The sequence below is a fragment of the Mugil cephalus genome, chromosome 19 (assembly GCF_022458985.1).
Source record: "Mugil cephalus isolate CIBA_MC_2020 chromosome 19, CIBA_Mcephalus_1.1, whole genome shotgun sequence".
NCBI lineage: Eukaryota > Metazoa > Chordata > Actinopteri > Mugiliformes > Mugilidae > Mugil > Mugil cephalus.
The window spans coordinates 13068817-13095750 of NC_061788.1; the positions used below are offsets into that span (position 1 = coordinate 13068817).

At 43.6% G+C, this 26934-nt stretch overlaps 1 protein-coding gene across 4 annotated transcripts in view; it reads left to right on the top strand.

Moving 5' to 3' along the window:
• Positions 1–5328: 5328 nt before the first annotated feature.
• The window catches only part of sh2d3ca (SH2 domain containing 3Ca), a 51463-nt gene continuing 29857 nt past the window's right edge, over positions 5329–26934 (top strand). For 2 of the 4 annotated variants that reach the window (XM_047570047.1, XM_047570048.1), the window contains exons 1-4: positions 5329–5567; positions 7310–7564; positions 7691–8177; positions 11264–11303. In XM_047570047.1, coding sequence (XP_047426003.1) covers positions 5549–5567; positions 7310–7564; positions 7691–8177; positions 11264–11303 — 801 coding nt within the window. In that variant the 5' untranslated portion in view covers positions 5329–5548. Of the gene's footprint in view, positions 5568–7309; positions 7565–7690; positions 8178–11263; positions 11304–19190; positions 19768–26934 lie in introns of those variants that run through there. The other 2 variants (XM_047570049.1, XM_047570050.1) reach the window with 2 other exon arrangements.

Here is a 26934-nt window from a genome sequence, read left to right on the forward strand (position 1 = left end):
TCTTTGGCGCCCCCTACAGTCTGAAACGCAGAACACATTTTAAATGACTGGAAATGCACATTCGCGGTTCATTAGATTCACTAGTCAAAATAAATGCATTCTAAAATAACCATTCTGCACTAAACCTTAGCTTTATGAAGATTGTGATATTCAGCATTTATTAAAGACTTGTTTTAAATGATAATGATTTGATTCTGGAGGCTGTAGTTTATAGTTCTGTTGAATAGTGTTGTGTTGTTGTACAGACGGATGTTTCTTTTGTATTGACGCTGCATTTCAGTCAGTGGCCAAGACTAAACAATAGAAACACCTCCATGTTTAATGCAATATAGTTTAATAGGTCAACCAAAAGCTACAACCACAGCATTAAAACCACTGACCACCACAGGATGCAGCTATACACAGGTACACACACAAAAACGGTTTAGGAACAACTCAAAAAACAGCACAATCCACAGAGGCCCCTCCCCTCCCAAAGGTCCCCTACTAACAACATCTTGATACCAGACAACACAGGACACTCTGAGTCACAATTTGGAGGTACAAGGGAGACGTGGACAATATTGGGAAGGTGGTCATAACATTATGTCTGACGTAACCTGAACATTTGAACAGTGGTGAAACTAAGATTTAGTGCACAACTGCATTTGTTTTGTGTTCTTAATGAACTGGCAAGTGAGCGTATATTTACAGATGTTACATATACGCACGTCTTACCATGACAGCTTGATGACTTGTTAAAGGTGAATTTAAAAAAAAAAAAAAAAAAAAAGGGTTTGGCAGCTCTTTAAGAAGAACTTGAAACTAGAAAATGATCAAAGTCACGATGCACATCATAAACACCAGGACACGTTTTGACCTTGAAGCTAAAGCGTTTCACTGATTTGGGATTTGTAATACTGATGTCACAGTTCTTTTGAAGGGAGTCCGATTCCATCTTGGATCCCCAAAATAAACCATCAGACATTTTCCCTGAACCGTGTCAGAGCAGACACTGCATAGGCGAAATATAAAATCGGATCTATAATGTGGAAACTGCTCCTCTTCCATAACCAGATGTTGTCTGGAAATTATTTGTAGCTTACTAGACAAGTAGAAAACCACTAAAGTATTAACTGTGGCTTGAATTGAAAATGACACACCAGTTTGAGCTTAAACACAGGCAACTTTGTTCAGGTTCTTCGAGATGAAACACCACTCATTCAAGTGGCTTCTTAAACACAACATAACTACATAACTGGTAGGGACAACAAGTCCAGCTGTCTTAGATTTTCTGCATATATTTAGACATTGATGCCCAAGAACCTTAACAGACAAATTATCCTTTTTTTTTCATTTCAATTTTATTTGAATATTTATGTATCAACAAAACAGTGGAATGAGTTATGAATGAACCTCTTGGTTTGTATCTTTACATCCATGCAGATTTACTTGAATACTGTTGTGCAGTGACAAGACATACCTCCTTTTTTTTTACTCACTTTTCTCATATCTTAATGTGTGTGCATTCATTCTTTAACACTTTATTTGCAGGCAGTGACTAGAAATGCTGGTTCAAATTTTCAAATGATTTAAATGCTGCGACCAGTGCATCAACCACTATGGACCCATTAACACAGGGTTCCATATTTTTATCCATATGTGAGGACCTGGACTAAAGAGACATCTAGTCCTCACAAACACAGCAAAGGTTGGGTCCATCAGTGGGCTGGATGAAAGCGTTAAGCGCCACTTTAATTTCACCACACAGACGGAAAACAGGGCTTCAATAATTCAGCTGTGAGCCTCCTTGACGCCACGACAAATAGAGGCCGCATCAGCACAAAGTGTCAAAACCAGATGATGACTCAATCTGAAACGATGACGCCTCTGACCTACTCCTTTTCACCTCATTTTACCGTCTCTCTACTCTGCGGCATTTCTGTTTTATTGGACAGTTTACAATCATAAGTGACAGGCCGGGCGCTTATAAGCAGGTTCCACGGCACAAAGCAGACACAGAGACAAGGTTACGTGTCTGCAGCACGTAAACAAAGCGCTAGCGCTGTTGTGGGGATGTGACCCGAGGTGAGTTACATATCCCCAGGTGCACCGTGACATTACAGTGTTTAGGTTTATAGCTGCTGTGACATTCATTCATTGTCTGTTTATTTGACCTCTAAACCATGTGGTCACTGTAGCATCTTAAATAGTCACATTTTTGCAAAATTCATTATTGCACATTAGCTACAATAATCATATACAAAATATACAACTCTGAAAGGGACCATTGAGTATTTTTAACATTTCACATGCATTTTGCTTACAGCTTTGGACAATGATTTTTTCTTGAGTAAAAACTCTGGAGGCTCCCTGCAGCTGATTAAAGAGTCGGAGCATAAATCATAGTGGGGATTGATCATCCACAAGAAAGCAAGTGGCAGCGTCCTACTAAACCGTCATCTTGTTCTCGTACAGACAGTATGTTGCTCTTGCTCTAATATTAGGATAATTACGTAATGCTTTGTCAAAGCACTGGCTGCACTGCACAAGAACGCGCAGCAGACGTAGGATGTATTGCAAGATCCGTGTGGAATTAAGTTTATCCTTCATTCAAAGTGATGTTTAGAAGCAGCGCTGTGCAAGTTTGTTCGAAATGTGACCGGAGTAAAACAAAAAAGATAGAACTGCAAAGTTTTTTCCACAATAAACCGAATTATCCAAGTGAATATAAGATTAGCACCATTAATTCTGACACTTTGGAGAATATAATGGAGTTTTTTTTTTTTTTAATTATTGGCAACACTGAACGGCTTTTGAAAGTAGCACGGAAACTCTTCAAAGTCAAATAATGCTAAATGGGTTTCTGTGTTACCCACAAAGAAAATGCTTCCGTTGCTACATGTATTAGATGTTTCATATTTGGTATCATCACGTGACAGAAATATTTGGACAGTGAAACAACCTTCATGATTTGGGCTCTGCATGCCACCGCATGGGATCTCTTTAAGTTCCCGAGCTCAGCAATGTACCCTCTTATCTTTGCGTTCAACCTAAGCATGGCCTGCGTGTTGTAGGTTCACAGCAATAGCTTCCAAATGCAAATGCCACACCTGGAATCAACTCCAGACCTTTTACCTCCTTAAATGATGAAGGATTAAGGAGAGAATAGCCCATGCTGCTCATATAATGTAGCTTTAACTCCAATATGGATGCAAATATCCTCAAATGGCAGATGAGAGTCTGCCCATAGTAAGCCCATATTGAATTATATGAATTATATTATATAACTGTGTCTTTAAGATATTTTGGTTTACAGCTAATATAGCAAAACTTGTGTTAGTGTCCAAATATATGTCGACTTAATTCTAATTCACCAAGAAGCAAGGGCAAGTTTTTAATATTAAATCTTCAGTGCACACGTTGGCCTCTAAGCTTTTATGTTGTATTTCTGGAGCTGATAAATGTGTGCATGCTACTTAAAGTGGGTAAAGAGTCACTTGCATGACATTTGGGGCTAGAACACTAATTTGCATCATTACACGAAAAAAAAAGTGAAGTGGAGTGAGACTGTGCAAAAGCTGGGAGGGTCGACAGCTTTTCTATTTTTACCCAAATAGAGTTTCCAGTTTGCCACTGTGCGTGGCCTGGTGTTAAAGGTGACTGATATTTTTGCGCCATGAGGAGGCAAACTGTGACTTGTGGAGGGCTTGATTTTGATTAAGGTGAAATTGAAGCAGCAAGCACCTAATGACACGCTCCACTAAATTAGTTTTGTGGGAAACCATCTCCAAACTGAAACTTCAATGTGTGTGTGTGTGTGTGTGTGTGTGGTTGTCACACTTCCCATTTTACTTTTTTATCGGCCCCATACTGCTGTGAGCGTGGTCACTCGGTCTCATTTGTGGGCTGCCAGAGCTGTTCTCACGGGAAAAAACACACAATTCAAAGATGAAATGGCAATAATCCAGCTATCCAGACAAGGACTGAGAAATGGTGGGATCTCGGTCTGTCTGCTGTGCTTCTGTACAAACTCACCGTGCTGAACTCAAAAAGTGCAGTGGAATATTACATTCAGGAATTAAAACTAAATAAATAAATAAAGAGAGAGAGAAAATATAAGAAACTTCGCCAACACCTTGCGCGCTCCTTTCAGCTGCAGGCAGGTGAATACATCAAAGATAATTAAAGTGGAATAGTTCAGTTCAGCCTCTTAACATTCCCCCTGTAAAAGACTGAGTTGTTTTTGAGAAGAGCTTTATTTTTACATATGTCATTTGTTTGTGTATGTATGTGTATATATATACTGTGTCTTCTTTCAGTGTTCACAATTTCTTACGTACACATACCGCTGTGGTTTCAGGGGCAGATGAAAAAGCATCTTTGCAGAAGCTGCGCACACAAAAGACAACGATGAACAGGAAGTGAGAGAAGGGGATTGTCAAACCAGACAAGGTTGACTATCAGAAAAACAGTCTAGAGGCTCTAGTGTTTCGGAGAAATGCTTACAGCGCAGTTTGCAATGATTGGACACACTGCATACCCCTTGTCCCAAGTCATCAGAGATATTAAAAAGACGTATTTGATGTGAAATGTTCAAACCCAAGACACCTAGACTGTGCAGTAAGTAGCTGGAGCCATCAATCAAACCGATGTACTATAGCTGTAAGCTGTATTACATCTTGTATATCCAAAAAAAAAAAAAAAAAAAAGAATCCTGGCCTGTTCAGTATCTTTGGAGTTTGGGCCCTTTGCTAGAACTGAAACTTGTCTGAGTTAAAGCTCATTAGAGGGATTAAAAGAGTCTTGGATTTAGCTGATCAGCTTTTCCCGAGGCATTTTTTCTTAATTTTCTGAAGAGAAAAAAAGAAGGATCATAATCTGGAGATCTGCAGCCTTTCATACAAACTAAATGTCTAATTAACTATAAATGTATTCATTCACTCACTCTGTTATATCATTCTTTAAATTAGATTAAAATGAAACTACTCATACAGCGCAGAAGTAGAGGTAAACAGCAGCAGCATTATTAAATATTTAATTTAAATAGTTCTGTCATAAAGTAGATAATCAGTGATATCAAATCTGCTTGTTGCCTCTGCATTTATGACCAGCTTGTTATTTCAACAAGATGAATTGGCACTTCTGCATTTAACACCTTACACCCTTCCTTGTTGCTAACTGCACCTTTTCACCTAGTCTGCAATTTAAACTCACGTTTCACATATGCTCATCATTTGTTGTCACACCCAGTCAAACCCTTGTCATTTCATCGCGTCGTTTCATTTCCTCTTACCAACAGTGATCTCGGCTTTACACAGGAAGTGTCGGGTCAGCCCTGCTTGTGGCTCTGCCTATGCCTGACATCTCTCCGTTGCACTCTGCCCCACGCAAATAACATGCGTGCAGTATCCCACCCACAGAGAGGAACTGTGGTTCAGACCAGCGTTTCTGCTTTTCGGCAAAAAGTCTTCCTCCCTACCTGCCTGGCTCCTGTCTACTGTTCTGCCGCAGCTTTTTTTTTTCCCAGATGAAGAGTTTCTCAGCCAGCTGACATCTGAGCCCCAACATGAGCATACGGAAGCTAAGTGAGTACCCCACGCGTGCTTGTGTGTGCAGCCGCACTTTGTTTTTCTCGTAGTGGGCATGTGAGCGCTTGGTTAACCAGAGCGGACTCTCATGGACAACCCAGTCAGTTTCAGAATATTTTGGTGACGATACACAAGAAGTCAACTCACTGCACCATGTTAAAATGTCTGGTTCAAAGAACTTCATTTGAATTTTGTTAATTTTTCTTTTATTTTTAGCATTTATTACATTTTAAAACTATGTGTTACACATTATAAATGTTTTTTTCTTCCAATGACAGATGTGCTAGTAAATCATTATATATTGTTATAATATATCTCACTTCCTCTGCGCTAAAACTGCAATGTGGGGGATTTTCTGTTTTGAATTTGAGTTATGATAACAAAATGCAAAATAAAAAAAAGTCCCTTAGAGCATCCTGGAATTGACACAAGGAGGACAATGCACACACCCACGCTCAGATGCACGCACAGTGTATGCAAATGTGATTCCCTTCGTAGCTGCAAAATATTGCACGGATCCTCCGGCTGACTGCTTCCACGCCTCAAAGTGTGATCACTGTAAAAGGCCTGTTGCTGAAACAGCTGGATACTAAATGAGTCTTTCCTTAAAACAAGTATTCTTTGCTACTTGGTGGAAGCAGATCAAGCTGAACACGTACCCGTGTGTTGCGTTACTGTCGCCCAATAAAATTGTCATGATGATGCTAGCAAACCGCTGCATGTTTATACCTCAGCCAGATGTGAAACCACGCCCTATTTGCAATCCAGATGTTAAGTTGTTTCCTCGGTTAACCATCCATCCTGTTACCTTCGACTTCACTAAGACCTTTTTATCTTTGGAGTCAGTTTTATACGTCGAGAATACCTGTTATGCGATTATGGAGAAATATTCAGATCAACTAAAATCTCACTGACTGATCTAAAATTAGAACGAGAGATGTTAAATTGGGTTTATATTACTTCGAAGCACATATTGTTGTTCTCTATAACATTTGGCATGAAAAACTAACCCCTAACCGTTAGCAGCCCAAAGGCTTTGCTGTACAAGCCTTATACACTCCTGCCAAAATGATCAGCCTAATGCAGACTTGCATGTGGGTCACATCCAAGTCTCTCCAGATGTCCACATATACTTACCTCCCCTCTAAATGTGTTATCTCAAGTATATCATTACTGATTGATGGTGTTATAAAGAGCTCAAATGCTGATTGGATGTCTTGACCTGGAACTATTTTGATGACATTAGCAGCTATAAGTCTCAGCCTGTTGTTCAAGTAGGGAGCTGGACCATAACACCTTTCCATTTTGGGAAGAAGGGTCAACACTGAGGTTCTCGTTCTCATCATCAGAGGAGGATGTTAATTTGATGTTTTGTGCATTAAATTAGGAGAAGTCATTAAATATGATGCACAAACTTGATATTAGTCATATATTTTGAGACGTTAATCACTGAATCGGGTTAAATTGACCCCAAAGATAATTGTACACTTCTACATCAACTTTTAAAGGGCTTTACCCACAGTTCCCATCATTACGAGTTATCGTGGATAGTTACATCCCATCATGTATGGACGGTGACGATCTGATCAACAAAAGAGAATAGGCATGCATAAAGGAAATACTAGGCTAATTCCAAACTAAAATTGTGTGTTTGGAAACTGGAGGAATTCATCATTCTCCCAGATCATACTGCAAACTTCTTACCGCATACTGACCCTTCCTACTGTTTCCCTCTCGAGGTTTCAAATGGTTCGGCAGCCTTACCAACCTCTCCTTTCGCCGCTCCACTGAGAAATCAAAGTCGAAGTCTGGAGATGACGGTGACTGCAGTGCCGCCTCCTCATCGACCCTGAGTCCAGTCGTTGAGGCAACGGTGGACGACATGGGGGCGATGCGTCCTCGCACTGCCAGCTACGTCCGCTCCAGTGAGGGCTACACCCACGTTGGCACGTTGCCACGGCTACTGATGAGGAAGAAGGACAAGGGTAGTAAAGGTAAAAGCAGCAGACGTTAGGATCAACAGCCAAAGCAATTTTGGGAGATAGATAGCTGCCCATCAGCTCTCCTTTTCCTTTTTTTTCTACTGAATGGCTGTTGAATGTTTCCTTCTTCTTTCCCAGGATGCCCCAGCAGTTCTAAAAAGGGTAAAGACAAGAGCGGCATCGGAAGAAGCCAGAGCCAGAGACCTGCAGGGGACAAAAACTGTGTGTCTCTGAGAAACCAAGATGTCTCATCCAAAACTGTAGATGTGGTCGACGGTGGACTTAACCAACACTCCCCAATCGGCCCCAGCACACTTCCTGAGCCCAAAGTTGAAAGTAACGCCACAAATACCCAAAACAAGGACCCTGTACCCACAGCTGCTTGTGAGGATGTGTCGCCATCTGGTGGCTCAAGCTCAGCTCTCCAGCCAGAGGAAGGCATCACTCAGACAGGTGCAAACTCGAATGGTGAATCCATGAAAGAGGCCTCATCTCCCCCACTTAGCCAGGGGAATGGTGAAACTCATAAGGATGTTGGGCCTGTGTCTGAACCGGAGGAGCAGGTGACGGGGAACAAAGACGAGACAGAAGGAGCTGGCGGAGGGGACTCGGACGGCATTTACAGGTGATACAATTTGCTATCTTTTTCCATTTTTTTATTTGAATAAAAGTCATTAAATTGGTTAAGGTCACTGGCTGAGAAGAAGAGAAGAGCATTACCCACATAAAGGCCTGTCCTGATGAAAAACCTTCACATTCACCGGTTTTGTGAGGTGTCTGATGCAGTTAGACCCTTAATTGTTCACTTCTTCATCTGGGGCATGAAGGCGTCAGGCTTACAGAGTGTCGGGGCAAAAGAGGCAAGATTATCTAATCATTTATGAGAAGAAATTACTAAAAAAAAACAAAACACTAATATCTATCTGATAATGACTCATACAGACCAACCGGTGTCCATCTGATTTTTCTGCAGACAATACTTTTAATTTTAACAGAGCAGAGTTTTATTTAACTATAGTAGTATTTTCATGGCATCATGATTATATTGTAAACTTTCACTCGAGTAAATCTAATTGAATCGCAAAGTTTTAACTCCTGTGATATGAAACATATAAATTAATCTATTAAAACAAATCTGAACTTTGTTAAATTCCAAATGACTGAATCCATCCTTGAAAAAAAAAGCTTTGACCTGTTTTTGTTTTATTTATTTATTTATTTATTTGTTATTCACCCAAGTCGCATCCGTTAATATGGAGATGGAGTTTATGACCTATACTTCAGCCAGTCACCAGGGGGAGCTCTATTTTGCTTTGGCTTCCCTGTTGAGGAGCAGTTCCGCCCTCCATATTTACAGTCTTTTTTTCAAGATCGTTCAATAACAGGAAAATAAATAAATAAATAAATAAAGCAATAAAATTCGTAGCAAGTGAAAAACATACATTTATGTATTTTTTTTTTCATTGTATGAACTCGGACAGTGTAGGAAATCTGCTAGTTTTTTTTTTAGCACTTGCACTGTGCGCACACCAGGGGGCGCAGGTCTGCACGTTAAACTGCTTAGATTAGAAGTAAAACAATTCGTTTAGGCCTGGTTTTGCAGTATGCTGACTCCTTTACAGCGATGTTTGCAAAGAGTGAGAAGATGGGAGGATTCATCCCCTCACCTCTTTTAAGGGCAGCAGGTAACATCGATTCAGTGTATTGATCAGACGCTGCAGATCTGTTCCTGGTTTGATGATTACTCAGTTTGCATTGATTTGTTCTTACACTCGAGAGAAATGAGAGATCCCCCCCCCCCCCCCCCCTTCCTTTTTTTTGGTTGATTTATCAAGAAAGTGGGAATTTGAGAGTTTGAAGGAAAATGCGCTAAACCCCTCCACCGCCCTCCTCTCAGCCGAGCAGATTGCATTTTCTCCCTGTTTCCCATGACGCGCCAAGGGGCTCCGATATTACATGCATGATGGCAGAATGCGTGGATTGTGTTACAGTGGGATTTGCACTGCGTGTGTACGTGCGTGTCTGCAGGCATACAGGGGGCTCCTATGTGTGCAGCAGCGGCCCATTAGTTCAGGCCTGGGACCGTGGGAAATACAGCTCTATAGCGGACTCCAGGTCCAGTATGGGCACTTCAAAGAGCCCTGTCAGTTCAACCCTAAATCACAGGTCTTTCCATCTCTCAGCCTCACTGTCCATTCCCCTCCTACAGTCCCTCTCCTATTCTTCATCCAGCCACTGCTCCGCACGGCTTTGCCTGAGTTTCCCCGCTTTTCTGGAACAGGCCTTTTCAGCTGGTTCTCATCCAGCTTTGGTGATGCTTTCGGTGGAGGGTAAGAGTTGGCAGATAATCCTTTAGCTTCATTGTTCCAACATGCCTATTCATTTATAGGCACTGATTTGAAAAGGGATACATTTTAACTCGTGTTGTTGTGTGCCATGCCTAGAGCTGCAGCAAGTCACTGGATTAATTCATCTGTAGAAAGTTAGTCAGCGTCTTATTTGTCAGGAGTTGATGCTTCTGTTTGACACGGGCTGACATTATAGGAAATGTGCCTTTGTTGTGAACTCTTGATCTGAACCAGTGCTGCACTGCTGCACTGTGCTTTGTGTTTTGTCAAGTTAAATGCAAGTGTTAGCCTCAGTGGTCTCAATGGTCTCCAGTCTTGAATGTAATGAGGAGAATATTGGGCATGTATTCTCCTCCAGGTTGGCACACTCGCTGTTGGTGCTGCTTGTTGAAATGCAAGTAAGAAGAAAGCAAGCAAGAAGTTTACAAAGTTACTGACACATTAGGTATCATGAGTTAAAGAGCTTTAGAAAACGTGCAGCCTTTTCAATTTAGAATGTAGTTCGTTATTGCCAAGCTTTCACTAAATATGAAATAAAACTTTGGATGATTTGGAGCCATTTCTTCTACATATGTGTACGACCGTAATGATGCTAAAACAAATGTTATTCATACGAAAGGTTACAGCTGTGGTGTTTCTATCATCTGCTCAAGTCTCTTTCTGAATAAATCGGATCGTTGCCAACGATGGAGGCAAATATTCAACACTGAAGCTGAAGCACAGCTTGAGCGTCTTGAGAGGGGAGTGTTGAGCGCCTCTACTGTGGGACCTATTAACATTCCCCAGCCCCCTGCCACGATGGGACCCTTTGATCTGACCTCTCTGTAGTTATGTGTAACACAGCTTTGCGCTTTGCTCCTGTGAGACCCATCATTCAACAGGGAGCTGCGCTGATTGATCTTAAAACTTGTCCGGGAGTGTAATTGCCCCCTTTTTGCTCGCTCTTGCTCGGTATAACAAAACGGCCCAGCGGCACCCGCGGTACGGCTCCCAAGGCTTGCAGCGCAGCGGGCTTTTTGACACATGATCGGGACCAATCACGAGTGTTCGAGTGTGAGTTATGGCGCCCAAGAGATTTGTGAGGCCAGCTCCGTATTCTGCAACCGTAGATGCTCGGTGGGGTTTGTTATCTATCTGTTTTCCATGAGGCCGGACTGCAGTGGATGGACTGCTACAGTCATGGGAATACAGGCATGTGATAACATGTGCAGCACCTGTTAGAAGAGAGGTTCAAACACAAAAGCACACATGTGTATAAAAGCAAGTGTACGCGCACAGTTTCCTTGTTTTTTACATTAAACAACATCTTCTCTGTTTTGCTTCTTTGCTTCACTTACATTCTTTTGTTTTTCTCCCTTTGCAGCTACATGATGCCTATAAATACAAAGACAGAACAAGCTGAGGTAAGTCTCATCTGTTCAGACATGTGTACATCTGTAAAGATCTCATGTTGCAATCTCTTTATTGTGTACAGTGTAAATAATATACTCACTGTAACTCTGGCTTTTCATGGGTTTAAAATGCTACATTTTGTTCCTGTCAGTAACACACATGCGCACACATTTACCACCTAACATGACGGCGGATATCAGTCGTAGTTTTCAGCCTGAACGCTCACCACGAGTTTAAATTTCCTCCCCTCTCCGGTATTATTAAATTAGATTTTTAACGTGAGCGCTCAGATGTAATTGTGCCTGATTATTAGCCCTTAATCTTCAACAGCCATGCTCATTTCAGTAGACTCACTCTGCATTTGGCCTAATTCAGGCTGCCATTTAGCTAATTGAATTTGGAGCGAGGCAGTGCTGCTGCTGTCGGCGCGGCGCAGCCTGCACGCAGTCGCTGCCGCGGCCAGGAGGTGGAGCCACCTGCTCGGGTTGAGAGCGCCGTTAAGCTCGGAGAGCGCGTGAAGCTTTTACATGACCTTGGAGGTGGATAGTAAGGATTCATTCATCCCGTATGCACACATATACTACAAAGAAACACCTCAAATGACATCAAAAGTGTGAAATGAGAGGGGGAAGGTGACGCTGGAAAAGGAAATACGGAAGAAGAAAGAGACGGAAAGACTAAGTGAACTGTCGAGCTCTGGGGATCAGTTTTTGTATTGATTATACATCACAGGCGAGGTGGTAAAAGCCTTCTCCTGTGACCCTGACCTATACTCCTTTTGTAAAACAAATACGTCCAACTTCCCCTGGCCACAACAAATTGACTACAGTTGCATTACCTCCCTTGTTAGGATTCCTGTAGAGCTGGCAGCGGACCATCAGCAACAGCGGCTCTTTCCTTACCTCCAACACATATGTGGGTTACGTGCATAAGCCCAGGTTTGTTTTGCAGCTGCGCTATATGATACAAACCCAGAAATATGTGCTATGTTATAAATTACAAATTGCTGACGTGTACAAGCCGGCACCCTTACTTCATGGCCGCTTGTCATGAATGAGTTGTTGTGGGGCTGAGCGGTATACCGGTTCATGCTGTGTACCACGGGACCATTTTCAGTGTTAACACACATGGGTCCGAAAATTAAGCAGCGGAAAGAGAAGACCGTGAAGACACGGAAGAACTTGCGCCAAAAAAGGTGCCGTGTCGGTTGTTTTGGTTTTAAAAAATCTGAAGAAAACATTTTTGCAAGTGTGTTAGAGGTAAAGTTGCTAAAGTTGGGGGCCATGCAAACCTATTTTACTACTAGAGTGGAATTATTCTACAATATTTACTCATCATCACAGTAAAATAGTCCATCCTTAGTCAATCTACTGCATTAGTTCCTCTCTCAACCAGTAGAAAATGTTATGAGCACATGCTTAGGCATGAAAAAAGAAATATACCATGATATATGTTTTTGGTGATACTGCAGAGCCCTAAGTTGTTGGAGTTTCTGCTGTTTTCGCAGCATGATAATATTTCATTTTAGAGCTTGTGTACATTTTTATATATATTTATATTTCATGTCAGTGGTCTTGTTGCTATTTCACTGCCACAGACTGCTGTGCTTTATGACCCATGCGTTATTCTCCTTAAAGCAAACAGTGGCTTTATTACACAGAGTTGAGTTAAGGCGTTTCTTGTGTTATGGTTATTGATGTGACCTGTGACCTTTTAAGGGTATTTTGGTCATTATTTGATAGCAGATGTCAAAGACAAGCACATGTTTGCAACTCATATTAAAAGTGGCTATGACTACTCTTACTTTAAGAGTTGTTTTACCTCCTATTTAAACCCCCCGGCACATTTTGTCGCCCAAACATGTGCCATATGCTATCTTTTCTTGCACAGCCCCCGCACCACCACCACTGCCACCACAGCCGCCACCAGCCGCCCCGCCCACTCTCTGAAAGCTGCCGGCAGTCCCTCCGTCTCCTTCCATTTCTCTGAAACATTTATGACAGCTGATGTTTAAATCAGTAGTCGGCCTCGATGTTCCCCGCTGAAATGGGACAGGCCAGGCCAGTGGCTGGTGTCACACTTGTGACGCGTGTGTCCAAATCTACAGGCAGCTTCGCACAGAAAATGGATGGGAAGGTGGGGCAAGGTCTAACAGAGAAACACACACAGCGTCAAACAAAACAGAAAATGAAACCCTTTTAAGACACTTTTCACCTTTATCGTATCCATCATCGCTTACGTTTCCTTTGCAAACAGCGAGCCAAGAAGAGGGCTGTGTTTGTTGTTGTGCATTTTTTAACAGAAGCAAATATCATTTCTATATTTATTTAACTGGTTTCAGTCTAAGTGTGTATGTGTGTGGTTTCTTGCTTCATGATTGCGTGCATTTATTTTTGCCTGCAGGCCAGCCCTGCTTTGTCTCCCATCTTGTTTAGTGGTTTGGTTGTGTTTTGACGGGGAGGGGCAGGAGAAGGGGCAAGGGGGAGGTGTTGGTGGGTCGGGTCGGTTCATATGAGGTTTATTAGCATATCTCTGGCACAGGACTCACAACGGATCAAAAAAAAATATGTGCATGTGTGAAGGGTCTCAGCTGCGTGTCTTTGTGTTAATGCATTGCGTTTGATTATGCGAATGGTTTAAATTTCCAAATTCTCTATGTGCGTGCGTGCTGGCAGATTAAATTAAGGTAGTGCACTGTGGGGGCAGTGTGTGTGTGTGTATTACAGTAGATTGAATTATTTGGTGACTGAGAATGAGAGAGGGTGGAAACAAAACTGTCAGGCTGGTGACACCGCCCCTGAAAAGTGTTCAGTTCCTACTCTTTCCTCACAGACTGATCAAGTCACTATTCAGAGACATCACAGACAGAATATCATGCCCCTATTACACACAGTATGTGTTACTTTGAACTTACTTATATTATTTGACATGTTCATTTACTGCAGTTTTGTTACCTTTTTCTTAAGAGCAGTTTAGATGCTTAGTGTGGTGTCTCTGGCCGTCTCCGTTATGGCAGTGCTTCACCTCTCCTGACTCCACATTCAAAAAAAGGCAAAGGTTGAAAATTGCTGAAAATCAGCTTTTGTACCAAAGTGGCAACTCAGTTTCCTTTTCTTTTCTGAATTTGTGCAAAGCCAACCCGCTAAGTGCACGTTTGGCCAATGTTAATGGTGAGATGACAGAAGTGTTTGCAGTTGACACATAATTAAAATACCATTTCTTTTTAAATCTTGGTAGTTTACCTTGGGGCAAACTTAACAGCTGGATAGGAACAACACTCCTGTGCCAGCAACTCTGCAGAGGGATGCTTCAAACTAAATACTAATATCAGGGTGCTAATGTGCTCATGCTGACAGTGTTAACATGCTAATGCAAGTGTCTTCACCATTTTTCAGGTCAAGGACCCCGAACTGATGGAAAGATTAAGTAGAGACCCCCCACCTATTAGATGTGTATATTAAACTCGGCCTAGTGCTTATAAATATACATTATTATTATCATTTTGAATTCAATATTAAGCTATCCTTATCCCTTTACTAAAATATGTTGGATTCATGTTAATATGTATTTAAAGAGATTAAAATTTGTGGGTGAAAATTAAACCAAATATATACATATAAAAAATGCGAACCCCCTGCAGTGCCTCCACGGACGCCCTTGGGGTCGCGGACCCTCCGTTGAAGACCTATGAGCCAATGTTTAGCAGATGATGTGTACCATCAATGTCTTTGTTTAGCACGTTAGCATGTAGACATTTGCCAGTTAGCACTAACTACAATGTACAGATAAGACTAATGGGAATTTTATTAGTTTTCTGGACATTTGGCCAAAAATCAAAATTAAGTGGACTTACCTGATGATGGAGGGGTTGGTAATCTGAGATAAAAAGTCAGCAAAGTTGGGTTTCTTCATCCTCTGTGGACAACTGTGTGCTAGTCCATAGATATTTGAGATGGATTGCTGAAAACGTTAAAACTATGACCTGCTGGTGGTGGATCAGGAGGATTCAGGTTCCCACCAAAGTCATTAGGTTTCTTCTGGGCACTATAAATATTCGTACCAAATCTTATCCAGTTGTTGTTGAGACACATCACCGTGGAACAAAGTTTTGGACCCACTTGCCAGATCTTTTCACGTATTTCCATCCCTAAAAATGCCTGCTGCTGATAAAGTAAAGTAGTCAGCTCCTGAACTCTTGACGGTTCAGTCAGAAAACTATGTTGGAGCTTAAATAGAAAGACGTCTCCAAAACCATTACGAGCTCGTTGTGTCACGCGTGGGGCGCCGTAAACACCGACTGGATTTACTGTATTTTTGCTTCACAAACTGCAGCCTCAAAAGTGATCGCTGAACTGAGATTTCCAACAAAACATCAGATATTTACTGCAGGGCAAATTTATTCTCAGGTATTTCTGTTATGTTGTCTTCAAGGTCATCACGCTCATTCCACTGCGCAGCGTATAAAGCCGAGAATAATGACCCGTTGATCTCTCTTAGGCGGCGTTGCACACTTGCTTTATTCGTGCTAAAGACGTGTCTAGTTGCTACAGCAACACATTTCTGCAAGGTTTAGTCATTTTAATGCGATTAAAGCAAGACAGCTGATTTTTAATTGCACTATTTCACACCTAAATGAAGAATTTTCAGCGCATTTGTACTGACAAAGTCACAGCGTTCCCAGCAGGCCTCTTTCTGCCTTTGTATCACGATTGCAGCCTGGTGTTTCAAACGGGCTTTGAAACACATATCTGTGGTTCGATACGGATTAACCAGTTGGCGAATAGGGTCCACCCTGTAAAAACACACTGATGACAATCAGACACGCACGCACACACACACGCAAGCGCACAGGTCATTAGCTGTACCCTGCTAACCCCCAGTGGAGCTGGGCCTTTGTTTTTAGAGGCGCGCATGTGTACACATAGACACACATAAAGACGTGTTTGCACATATAATCTTGATCTACTCTCAGTGTGTCCCCTTTCATCTCACACTCACACAAACCGGGTTTTCTTCTCTTCTTCCCTCTCTATCTTTTTGTGTGTGTCTCTCCCTCACACTCACACACACACACACACCCGTGCACACACACTTTCATTAGTGGGATGCTCCCAGGCACATGCAGGGATTCTCCATTGTGCTCCCTATCAGCCTGCGGGATGGGGCTCACTAATTAATATTTAACTGAATGCCGCCTCCGAGCAGGGGAGGAGGTGTGCAGATAGAGGACTGGAAGGAGGGAAAAGTGGATGGATGGCCATGGAGGAGAAAGAAAGGGCAGACGAGAGGATAGCGAGAAGGAGGAGGATCAGAGAGAAGAGGAGGCTGGGAGAAGGAGGTTAGGCTATTGATCAGAGGGATAAGAAGGAGGGAGATATGAGGGGCGCAGGAGGAGGAGGAGGAGGAGGGTGATAAGAAATGCTGGATTTGACAGAGCGTAGAGGGAGAGGGAGTTGAGGAATGCTGAAAAGATAGGTTCAATGAATAGATGACAGCAAAGGCAGAAGAGTGACAGAAGAAGTATTTCGAAGAAAATTTGCACGTTTGTAAAGGCGAACAAGAAGCCAGGAAAGACAAGTCGGGGTAATGAAGTGTACAAAACACTAAAGTAAGAGCAAGACTCTCTAGTGTTTCCAAAGTTGGAGACATTTTTCTTCCAGCGCGCTTCAGTTCAGTCTGCTACATGAAAACGACTTAAATGATGTGGAACTCTAGGAATGGATGATACAACCAAGAGTACACAGTGTACTATGATAAATGGCCACATTACCTCATGACTTATAGCAATAACTGTTTAGACGATGCGTAATATTTTGCGTTTGTGCGTATGTGCCTGAGTTTGTCTTTATGATCACTTAGAAATTTGGACCGTGCGGTTGGTTTTGTGTAATCTGTTTGCCGTTAAATCATGCAGCATTGAGGCCGTTTAAAATTGCAATATGGATTCCTTTCTCTGTAGGAGAGCCAATTTGTGAGCTGAATGCAAGACCTTACGGGTTCAGTTGTGGCAGGTATATGTGTTGCTTTGTTCTAATGCTTCGGCTCCCCAAAGCAGTCATGTGAAGTCTGCTCGACTTAATCGAATTCATCTGAGGATGCAAAATGACACAAGCTCGAGCTTTCAGAACCTATCTTGCTTTCGAGTCAGTGACAGGATGTGCTCATCTTAGCAAGATTCTTTTGCTTGCACTAATCATTATTAAAAAGGGGGAGCCAAAAGGGCTATAGTAATAGTAGTAGTAGTAGGCAGAATATATATTTTAACGGTATCAGTTTGTGGTGTGGCCATTAGCTAATGCACCTTAAAGTTCAACACACCCTGGCGTTGCCAGTTCTTAACAATAAAGCTATAGTCGACCAAGTCTTTATTAGACTCGTCCATCATGTTGTCATGTGTTTTATCACATGAATTTTTGGGTGGGGGGTGTGTATGTGTGGCGCAGCAGCAGCCAGATGTAAGGCGCTGTATGTTCTGATTGTTTTTCCATGGTATTATAGAAGATTGAGGGAGGGGAAAGCGCAAACCCCCTCTTATGAGATTATTCGCGTCCCCACTGTGTAATCTGTCTAATCCAGCACTGGATGGTTTGAGGTTACATTAAAAGGAGACGCTGCAGTTAATGAACGCGTCCTGTGTCTTCCAGCTCCTTATCTCTCGGCTTTTTCTCTTTTTCTCCTTCTCTCTGCCCGTGACCCACTAGCATGCATTCAAGAGGCAGATTAGCAAAGCGATTACTGGAATCATCTGATGCTGCCTGCTTTGTGGATGGCGGAGATGATCTCGGGCGACAAAGTCAGGAGCAGGAGCTTAAAAAAATCATTCACGCACATTCCCTCCCCGGGTATGTCCCTTCTTCTCTCTGACTCTCCGTCTCTCGCTCGTTATGCCTCCCTGCAGTGGTGCAGGGCTCAACTAAATGCAGTGTCAGAATTTTGGATGCTGTCAAGGCTCTCGCGGTGTTGCCATGGCGAAGCGTCCCCGATGATGTCACTCAGTCAGGCCTCTAGAGACAGAGCCCCACCCCTCCTGAAATCTCCCTGCCGGTATGTGTATGTGTGTGTGCGTGTGTGTGTGTCTCTCAGTGTGTGTGAAATGGGCCGGCAAAAATCACACCGTGTTATCCTTGAAACACCTGCCCGTGTGTTTCAGCCTGTAATGAGCTGTCTAGCTGCAGTCTGCATGGCTTTTCGGGAGACACATCATTATATTCTCCAACACCACGCCGTCTCTCTGTCTCTTTCTTTCACACACACACACAGATTTCTGTCAACATCATTTCAGCCCAGGAACCAAATGCTCTATAGCACCTGCTATAGTAATATGTAGCAGCATGTATGTGTTAGAATGTAGGTGGAATAAAAGGTGTGAATTTGCATTTCAAGTGTGTGTGCGTGTGTGTGTGCATGTGTGTGTGTGTGTGTGTGTGTGTGTGTGTGTGGTGGGGGAGCACCCCCCCCTCCCGCTGGGTTCCTTTCATGGCGAAAGAAAGGTTAGATTCCTTTGGGAGCCTGCATACATCCTCCCCTTTCTTGCCTTCCTACCCGTCTCATCTTGTAATGATCCTTTCTTTTTCTCCTCCCATCTTTTCCTTACTTTCTCCCTGTTTCTCACCCCCACCCCTTGTCTCGCCCCCCCCCCCCCCCCCCCCCCCCCCCCCCCTCTCCCTCCGCCCCCTGTCAGCATTGTCTCAGCGCTGAAGTGGGGGTCATCGGATGGGTGGGTGGGGTTTCTGCCTGCATTTTCGCCAGCACTCCTCTCTTTTGCTTGTGCCTGCGAGCGCGCCCCCCCTCCTCCTCCTCCTCCATCACACCGCCACCTCCCTCCCTCCCTCCATCCATCCCTCCCACCCTCTCTCCCTCTGGTCCACCCTCCCCCCACCCACACTCCTTTCATCAGCAAGCAATGAGGTAATCCCTAGCAGCCGCGTGAAGTGCAGCAAGTGCAGTGAGAGGAGCGAGAGCAGAGGAGACAGAAGCCGGCACAGGGCAGGAGCAGCGGAGATGTCAGGAGCTGCGGTATCACTCGCTCTTATCTCTACCGGCTGTTAGCGACTCGCTCGCAGGTAGCGGCTGATGTGGTCGCCAGCAGCTGCTCGCAGGCTGTAGCTGGGGGGTGTTTAGCTGTTTAGCTCGTAGCCTGGTTTCTGTAGAGGTGGCACTATGTTGAGGGGCTGTTAGCCAGGCTGAGAGGCAGGCAGGCAGGCAGGCAGGCAGGCAGGGGTGGGACAGGCTCAGACCAGGGGGTGGGGGTGGGGGGCTGGTGCTCAGATCGGACGCCCTGGGTGGGGTAGAGAGGGAAGAGGAAAGGAGACGGGCAAGAAGAGAAGAAGAGAGGCAGAAGTAATAGAAGAAGAGAAGAAGAAGAAGAAGGAGGGTAAGGAGTGTGTGCCAACCATGACGGAGAGGTGTAGCTTGTGGAGTGCCCTTTCGGCCGCAGCATGCTGCTTCTACCGGGGATCCTTCATGCAGGTGCAGGTGAGTGGACACGCATGTGTGTTTGCCTCCAGTGCGTGCCGTCGCCAGGCGTATGCGCGCTCCGATTTCGTACCCTGTCCAAGTTTCCTTACATTTGGCGCATTCGTGCATGCACGTGTTCGTATGTGCGTGCAGCTTCGCGCCTGTGTGTTTATCTGTGGGAGGTATGCTGGCTCCTCTTCTGTCCCGGCAGCCGGTAATGTCAGCCTGCCACCCAGTTGGCAGACGGATGATATCATAGAGGCTCTGCACAGTGCTCGGGCTTCAGATCGACCGCGCGAAAGCACCAGTCGGAGAGGGTTGAGGGGAAATCATGAGCTTTGGTTTTGGAGTTTCGTATGTGTCAGAAGAGTGAAGTGGCAGGACAACGCATGTGTAATTTGGTTGGAAAGTGTGTGAAGGGTACAGTGGAGTGTGGCGTACAGTATCAGCTTCACTTGCGTCTAATTCTGGCTCGATGCTTGAAACCCAATATGTGACCTTATTCCTGGGACAAAATAACACCTGCACTATATCCCGTGTACGCACTATGTGTCTGTGTCTGTTAATGTTTGACATTTGAGTCCGTTTGGTGAAAAAGCCTGTAGCAACTTTTAGGGAAGCATCAAACTCGGGTTGGTTTCCCGGGCCGTGGTGCCGTGTTGGATTTCTCTCTGGAAAGATTTGTCTGTGGGGACGTTTATCTGACGGGGGGATTTTTCTGAGTGGGAGTTGCAGAGAATTCACATGACAGCACTGATAAGAGAATTACAATAATAATGGATGAGATAATGGGAAATGGTAGACTGTGGGGAACCAAACAATGTTATTGCCTGGGGTTATGATACCGCGCTGGACTGAAGTGGGTACTTCTCTTCTCTTCTCTTCTCTTCTCTTCTCTTCTCTTCTCTTCTCTTCTCTTCTCTTCTCTTCTCTTCTCTTCTCTTCTCCGATGTTGCTATGTCCCACCTTGTCTCTGGTGGCCAGACAACATTTGGTCGGTGCCTTCACCCTGGATCGCTCTTATTGTTTCACCGTCCTCAAAACAAATGTCTGTCTCAGAGAGAGAGAGAGAAAGACGGAGACAGAGGTTCTCGGTTCTTGGCATCTGCTTTTGTTTAGAGTGAAGTGTTTCAAAGCTCGGAGTAATGAAGTTGTTTTAATTAAATCTGTCGCGGGGGTTTCTTGTGTAGTGGTGGTTGTGGTTGGGGCGTGCATGTGCGAGCGGGGGGTAAATTAATTAGAAGCCGCTGAATGGTTAGAGTTAAGTGGAAGCCATACTAATGTTAAAAAAAAAGAAAAAAGAAAAGAATAATGACTTAATTTTCTGTTTACCAACAGTGTGATTCTTGTCAATAGACCAATATTGATTTCACAATCCATTCTAATTAAACATGGCCTGTCGAGCACAATACTGCGAGTAACCCAAACACTGTCTGCGACGCAGAGAGGCAGTGTGTTAATCACTACTTGTTCTGCCATTCATGTAGATGCCTTGTCTTTGCCTGCAGGGGGGAATCGTTTGTTAGATTATTTGAAAATGAGATAACTGGCATAAACCCTCGCTGTAATCTGTGCGAACATCTGCGGATGTGGAAGCAAAGGACAGGATCTCGCGACCGGAAGCTTTCGGCTTATCGGCCCAGGTGCAAACATGACAGATCGTGTCTGAGCGGGCTTTAGCTGCGCGCGGGTAAACAGTCCGCGAGAGCATGAGAGGGAGAAGAGCCCGGCCGTCGCACCTTGTTGGCAGTCAAGGTAACACATCATCGGCTGTTGTGGCGGTTTTAAGCTGTTGTGCCCGGCCGTTGATCTCTCACAGGTCGGATTGTGTGAACAATGACCGACAACACAGTACAAGAAGTCTTGGCCCAGATGTACGTTGCCTGGATATCCACTGGCTGCAACAGAAACACTTGCTGTTGTCCCCCCCCACCCAAAGGCTTAGTCATCAGACAATAGCTGATGGATTCCCAGATTGCCATCGCTGGTGTTAAACCCTCAACACAGAGGAATCAACCTGCAAAAAAGCTGAAAATAAAGTTCACCTTTAACATCTATTCTGGGAAGAAATAATTGATGGTTATTTTTACTAGGTAGGCACTACCAGGACCAAAGCAGCTCTTCGTATTTACCCCTCAGAATAAACATTTTCCATATATCTATGACCAGAAATGTTTCTAAGATACATAAACCCAAAGGTTAAAAATATCCAGCATGAGTAGTGGTACATTTCATGTTTTAGACAGAGATATAGATATATATGCTGTATATATATTATTATTTATTTAATAGTTTTAAGTATGCAGGGAGACTAATTACTCGTAGTATCTCTGGGCATCGTTAGTGAGTGCTGACTGTTTGGTCTGTTTGGTGCTTCATGGGTGTTCATTAGTGGTCAGTAACTGCACCACGGATGAATTTATTTCTCATTTTGCATTAAAAAAAAAAGAAAAGAAAATGTTGGGACTGTCCACAGACGAGGCAAGCAAGAACGTGGTTAATGTTTGGGTACGTGTGAATCTTTGTGGCCGTATGTGATGTCAATGCTCCTCGGTCAAAACTTGTATAGAATAAATTCTGCAGAAAATGGCCAAATACTCCTTTTGAATGTCTTGGTAAGTTAGCCTTTTTACACCACTGACATGCAGAAATGATGTTGATGCAGTGATAGTGGGATTGTGACCTTAGCTCATCAGCTCATCAGCTCTATCAGTGGAGAGAGATTACACTTGATCCCCTGGTCTAGACTGCTAACTACGAACGCAGCACGCATTCACACATTCTCACACACACACATAGAGACATGCGGCTTAGCCATTGTGTCTGCATTATGCCCAGTGCTTCCAGCGCGTCTCTGTAACTGGGACATTGTCACTGTCTGCTGGACTCATGCGGAGGGTAAAAACTTGCTATCAGCCTCTAGAAAAAGACACACACAGAAACACACACACACATACACTATGTAAACAGATGCACAGACATAAAAATCCACATAATGATTCCCTCTCCTACTTTGATTGCTTTTGAAGTTAATCCTGTTTTCCCCTACCAGCCACTTTCCCTCCGCCTCCCCCCCCTTCCCCATCTCTGGCCTCCGTAGCCTCATTCCCCGCTGACCTCAACAGCCAGCAGCCGGTACCTCTGTCCTTTAGCGTTCTTGCGGCCCGACTGTATCTGGAGCATTGCTGTCAACCTCCAACCTCGCCACATGGCACGTCTCTGGCATCCGCTCCGGTACGCTCCGTTCAAACTCATACCTCGTGGAATTATTGGACAGAGAAGAAGTCCGATAGGGTATGATTTAAGTCGTTTGGACTTAAATGCCGACTTGGATAAAATGTTGAGGAATATAGGCTAATTTGTTTGTGTTTGTATTGATTTTCTTACCGGGAAATGCCATGGTTTTTATGTTTAATATAGCTGACTATGTCCCTGTGCACGCAGAAGTTTACAATAAAAAGTTAAGTTCAGAAAATCTCAATGTTCTGCTGGGAAACTTATACTTAAGACATGTACCACCCACCTAGACCAGACCAGGCACCCCCACCCCATAGCAATGACACTCCTTGGTGGCAGCAGTTTCGTGCAAGGTGACACCATCCAAGTCTTTGAGTCTTATGACCAAATTCACCCTGCCGATAGTGGACTTTGGGCATCAGATGAACTGCTGCATCATTGATGGCATTTCTTTTTAAATAAAGATATGTGATGACGACAAGAGCCATCTGTGTCTGTACAGTAGCAATATTTGTTTGAGATGTTCTGATGAAATATATAAGAAGGGTAACCGGGCAATCAGAGTTCACAAAGAGGTGGTGACGAGCGGACGGGACTTAATTATTTAAAAACAGTAAGGTTTTTAAATTAGTTTTTGATTTCTTAAATTAAATTCGTACGTAGGGCATTTTTTATTCATACGCTTGTTTTTCAGATAAAAACCTGAGACTCTGAGTCACACACAAAGCTAATCTTTTGAGTCCTTATATTCAGACTGCAGGTGGATTTTTTTTTTTTTTTTTTTTTTTTTTTAGAAATCCTGCTACAAATAACTCATACATATTACACCGGACAGTTTTATTGCGCTGACGTCCCTTCTGTACGTCTCGTCTATGTATTACCCCCATCTCTATTCCCAGGAGGAGGTCACAATTTAATAACTCAAAATGAACCAAGCAGCAGTGGTCTTGTCCTATCCGAGTCCTCCGTGTGATCTTCATATCTCTACATAGTTCTCAGTCTGCACTTTGATGTTGTCTGTTTTAAAGAAACAAATAGCATTTCACGTGTCTCGCATGTTGGATGACAGACGACGTGGCGTTAAAGTGGTAGGAAGGGCTTGGTTGGTTTTGGTCCACTCAGTCTGTCGCAGCAGTTTAACCAGCACTTTGTCATTCAGATCCCCAGGGGGTCCTAGTGGTTTTGTATTAGCTTTGCCCATCACCCACTGTCTTGTATATGTGTGTGTGTGTGTGTGTGTGTCTGTCCGAGCCAGAAAGGGAGACCAAACCAATTGGTATGTTTTAGCATTGAAATATTCACCATGTAATCCCCTCTTCTCCACTTCTCCTATCTCTCTGTCGCCCTCCTCCCCAAAGCTTTTCACCACAAATCCTCTTTTGGCGTGCCTGCCTGTCACACCCCGCAGGCTCATAGTGTGAAGGGCAGCTGCGCATGCATGTGTGTGTGCCTAAATTGCCTTGTTCCAGTGTCTATATCCTCATTAGAGAACTGTGATGTTTTTGGCGCTAATGAGGAGCAAGACTGCCCGCGTATGTGTGTGTGCTTGTGTGTGTGCTTGTGTGTTTGAATGTATTGGCTTTGTATGTAGCTTGACTATTTGTGTGCGAGTCTCTGGTCCAGTTAGTTAAAGGTTTACTGGGGGCATCTCAGACTTTTATTGTTTGGGAATTAGCTGAAAAAGAGGCTTAGTTTAAGCCTGTGTAATTGATCAAAGATTCCTCAGATCAGCTAGTTTGTTTAGTGCTTGCAACCTTTTTGGATTTTCTAAGTGTTAATTTGCGTGAGCTTCACATAACTCGTTAAGTAACAATGAAAAAGTTCTTACGTCGAAAAATATTAAGTGAAGGGTATAGCATCAAGTCAATAAAACCAGAGAGGATTTGTTAACCACTTCCAAGTGCACTAGAGGGGCAACAAAGAGACGACACCCAAAGCAGGAATAGTTTTACAGGTTGAGGCCACTGACATTTTTTCCCTCCTGATCTTTTCTGACTGTGTTTCGCTAGTTTTGCATTTGGCTTTGGTCAGTGTCACTACTGGCAGCATGAGGCAGAAGGTTTGCTTCATCTCCCAGCACAGCCTCAAGATAATGGAAGAGATTCCAGGACACATGCACTTACTCTAAGAAGTCTGGACCGTAGAAGGTTCTCAATCTACCAGCAGTATCTGCTCATTTGTGCAAGGAGAAACAGGATAATCACCGCTAGAGCTCTACAAAAAAGACCTCCAGCACTGGTGTTAATGAGGGCCTGACGTCTTCTAGTGGGCCCTGTTCTCTCTGCCTGGCACTGTGGAGCTAGATTGCTGTTTACCATAGAACACCAGAACCGGCAGATCGCCCACTGACTCTCCATACTTTTCACAGATGAGAGCAGGTTCACCCTGAGCACATGTGACAGACTGGAGAAACTGGGGAGCAGTTTATGCTGTCTCAGTCGGCATCATTCTGCATGACCGGTTTGGTGGTGGGCCAGTGGTGTTGGCATATCGATGGAGGGACACACAGACCTGGAATATGTCCTGGATTCCTCCTTGTGCACGACAATACCCGACCCCTTATGTGGTGAGAGTATGCAGGCCGTTCCTACAGGATGAAGGAATTGATACCATACCTCTTGGACCTTAAGTTTCGGTCCATTTAACGCCTCCAGGTTGGGTCTCAGACTGTCCAGGAGCTCAGTGATGCCCTGGTTCAGGTCTGGGAGGAGACACTCCAGGACATCATCTGTCAAACATGTGGGGGGCATACAAACTATGGTTGACCATTTTGGTTTGCTGCAATGACATTTCAGCAAAATGGACCAGCCTGCCACATTTTTTTTTTCACTTTGATTTTCAGACTGTCTTTGAATTCAGCCTTCTGACGGTCGATCATTTTCACTTCCATCAAACGATGTGGCATCCTTTCATTCCTAACACATTACCTAATCCATATCAGTATAGATATCCAGCAAGAGTTTTTTCCCCATTGAGGTCTGATGTGTTGTCAAATCGTTCCTTTAATTTTTGTTTGAGCAGCGTAGATTATTTGCAGCATTTTCTTATCTTGCGTTCTCATTATTTTTTTCCTTTCAAAACTGTTACAAATTACTCTGACAAAAACAGTGTATGTAGGCTTTTTAAGTGCTGCCTGAGAAGGATGTGATACACAGTTTCTGACATCAAATTAGAGGTTTTTGTATGCTTTAAACATCCACTCTGATCTCTTCAAGTTTTGCAATCCTTAACAGCGTCTGTGTTTGCTTCTTGGAGAAAACAGTCATTATTAGCACAACTGCTCAGGAGGTGGTTTGTCAGTAAAGCATAAACATAGATTCATAGACACTTTTAGTGCGTCAAGGAATTTCTTGAAAGAAAAATTTCCGTTCGTTAGATTTGGTGGAACAAGCCATGGTGTATGAGGTTGGTGATAAATCAAGTCAGCGGTCTGAAATTTGCCTGTGCTGGGCAGTTGATAAGTGCCTGTGAACGTAGTATTTGCGATAGTAGTGTAGTGTTCTGCACCGTTGCCTCTTGTCAGACCTCTGGACTTTTGAGCAGATTCAAAATTTTGAATTGGTGGCCAAGTGTGCTGGTGAGGACAGATTGCTCTGATACATTGCCAAGACCGTAGACGCAGACTACGATTTTGTTTGTTTAATCTTTATCCCATCGAGATACTCGAATACATATTTTTACAAATATTGACATGATCCTCTGGAATTAACAAACTGTAGATCAGCTGATCAGGATGATTTAGGAGAGACCACCTCTGTTTGACAGGTTGTAACTCATGTTTCTTGGCTAGTCCGAGTTTCCAGTTTCCCATTCTGAATCACAAATTCAGACTACTGCCACCTGCTGGTATGACGAGTTATTTCCCTTCAGACAGACCCAGAATGTATGTGTTGGCTCACCATTGGCTGTGGCCTTAAGTGTGCTCAAGTGCAACTTTTTTTGTTCCAG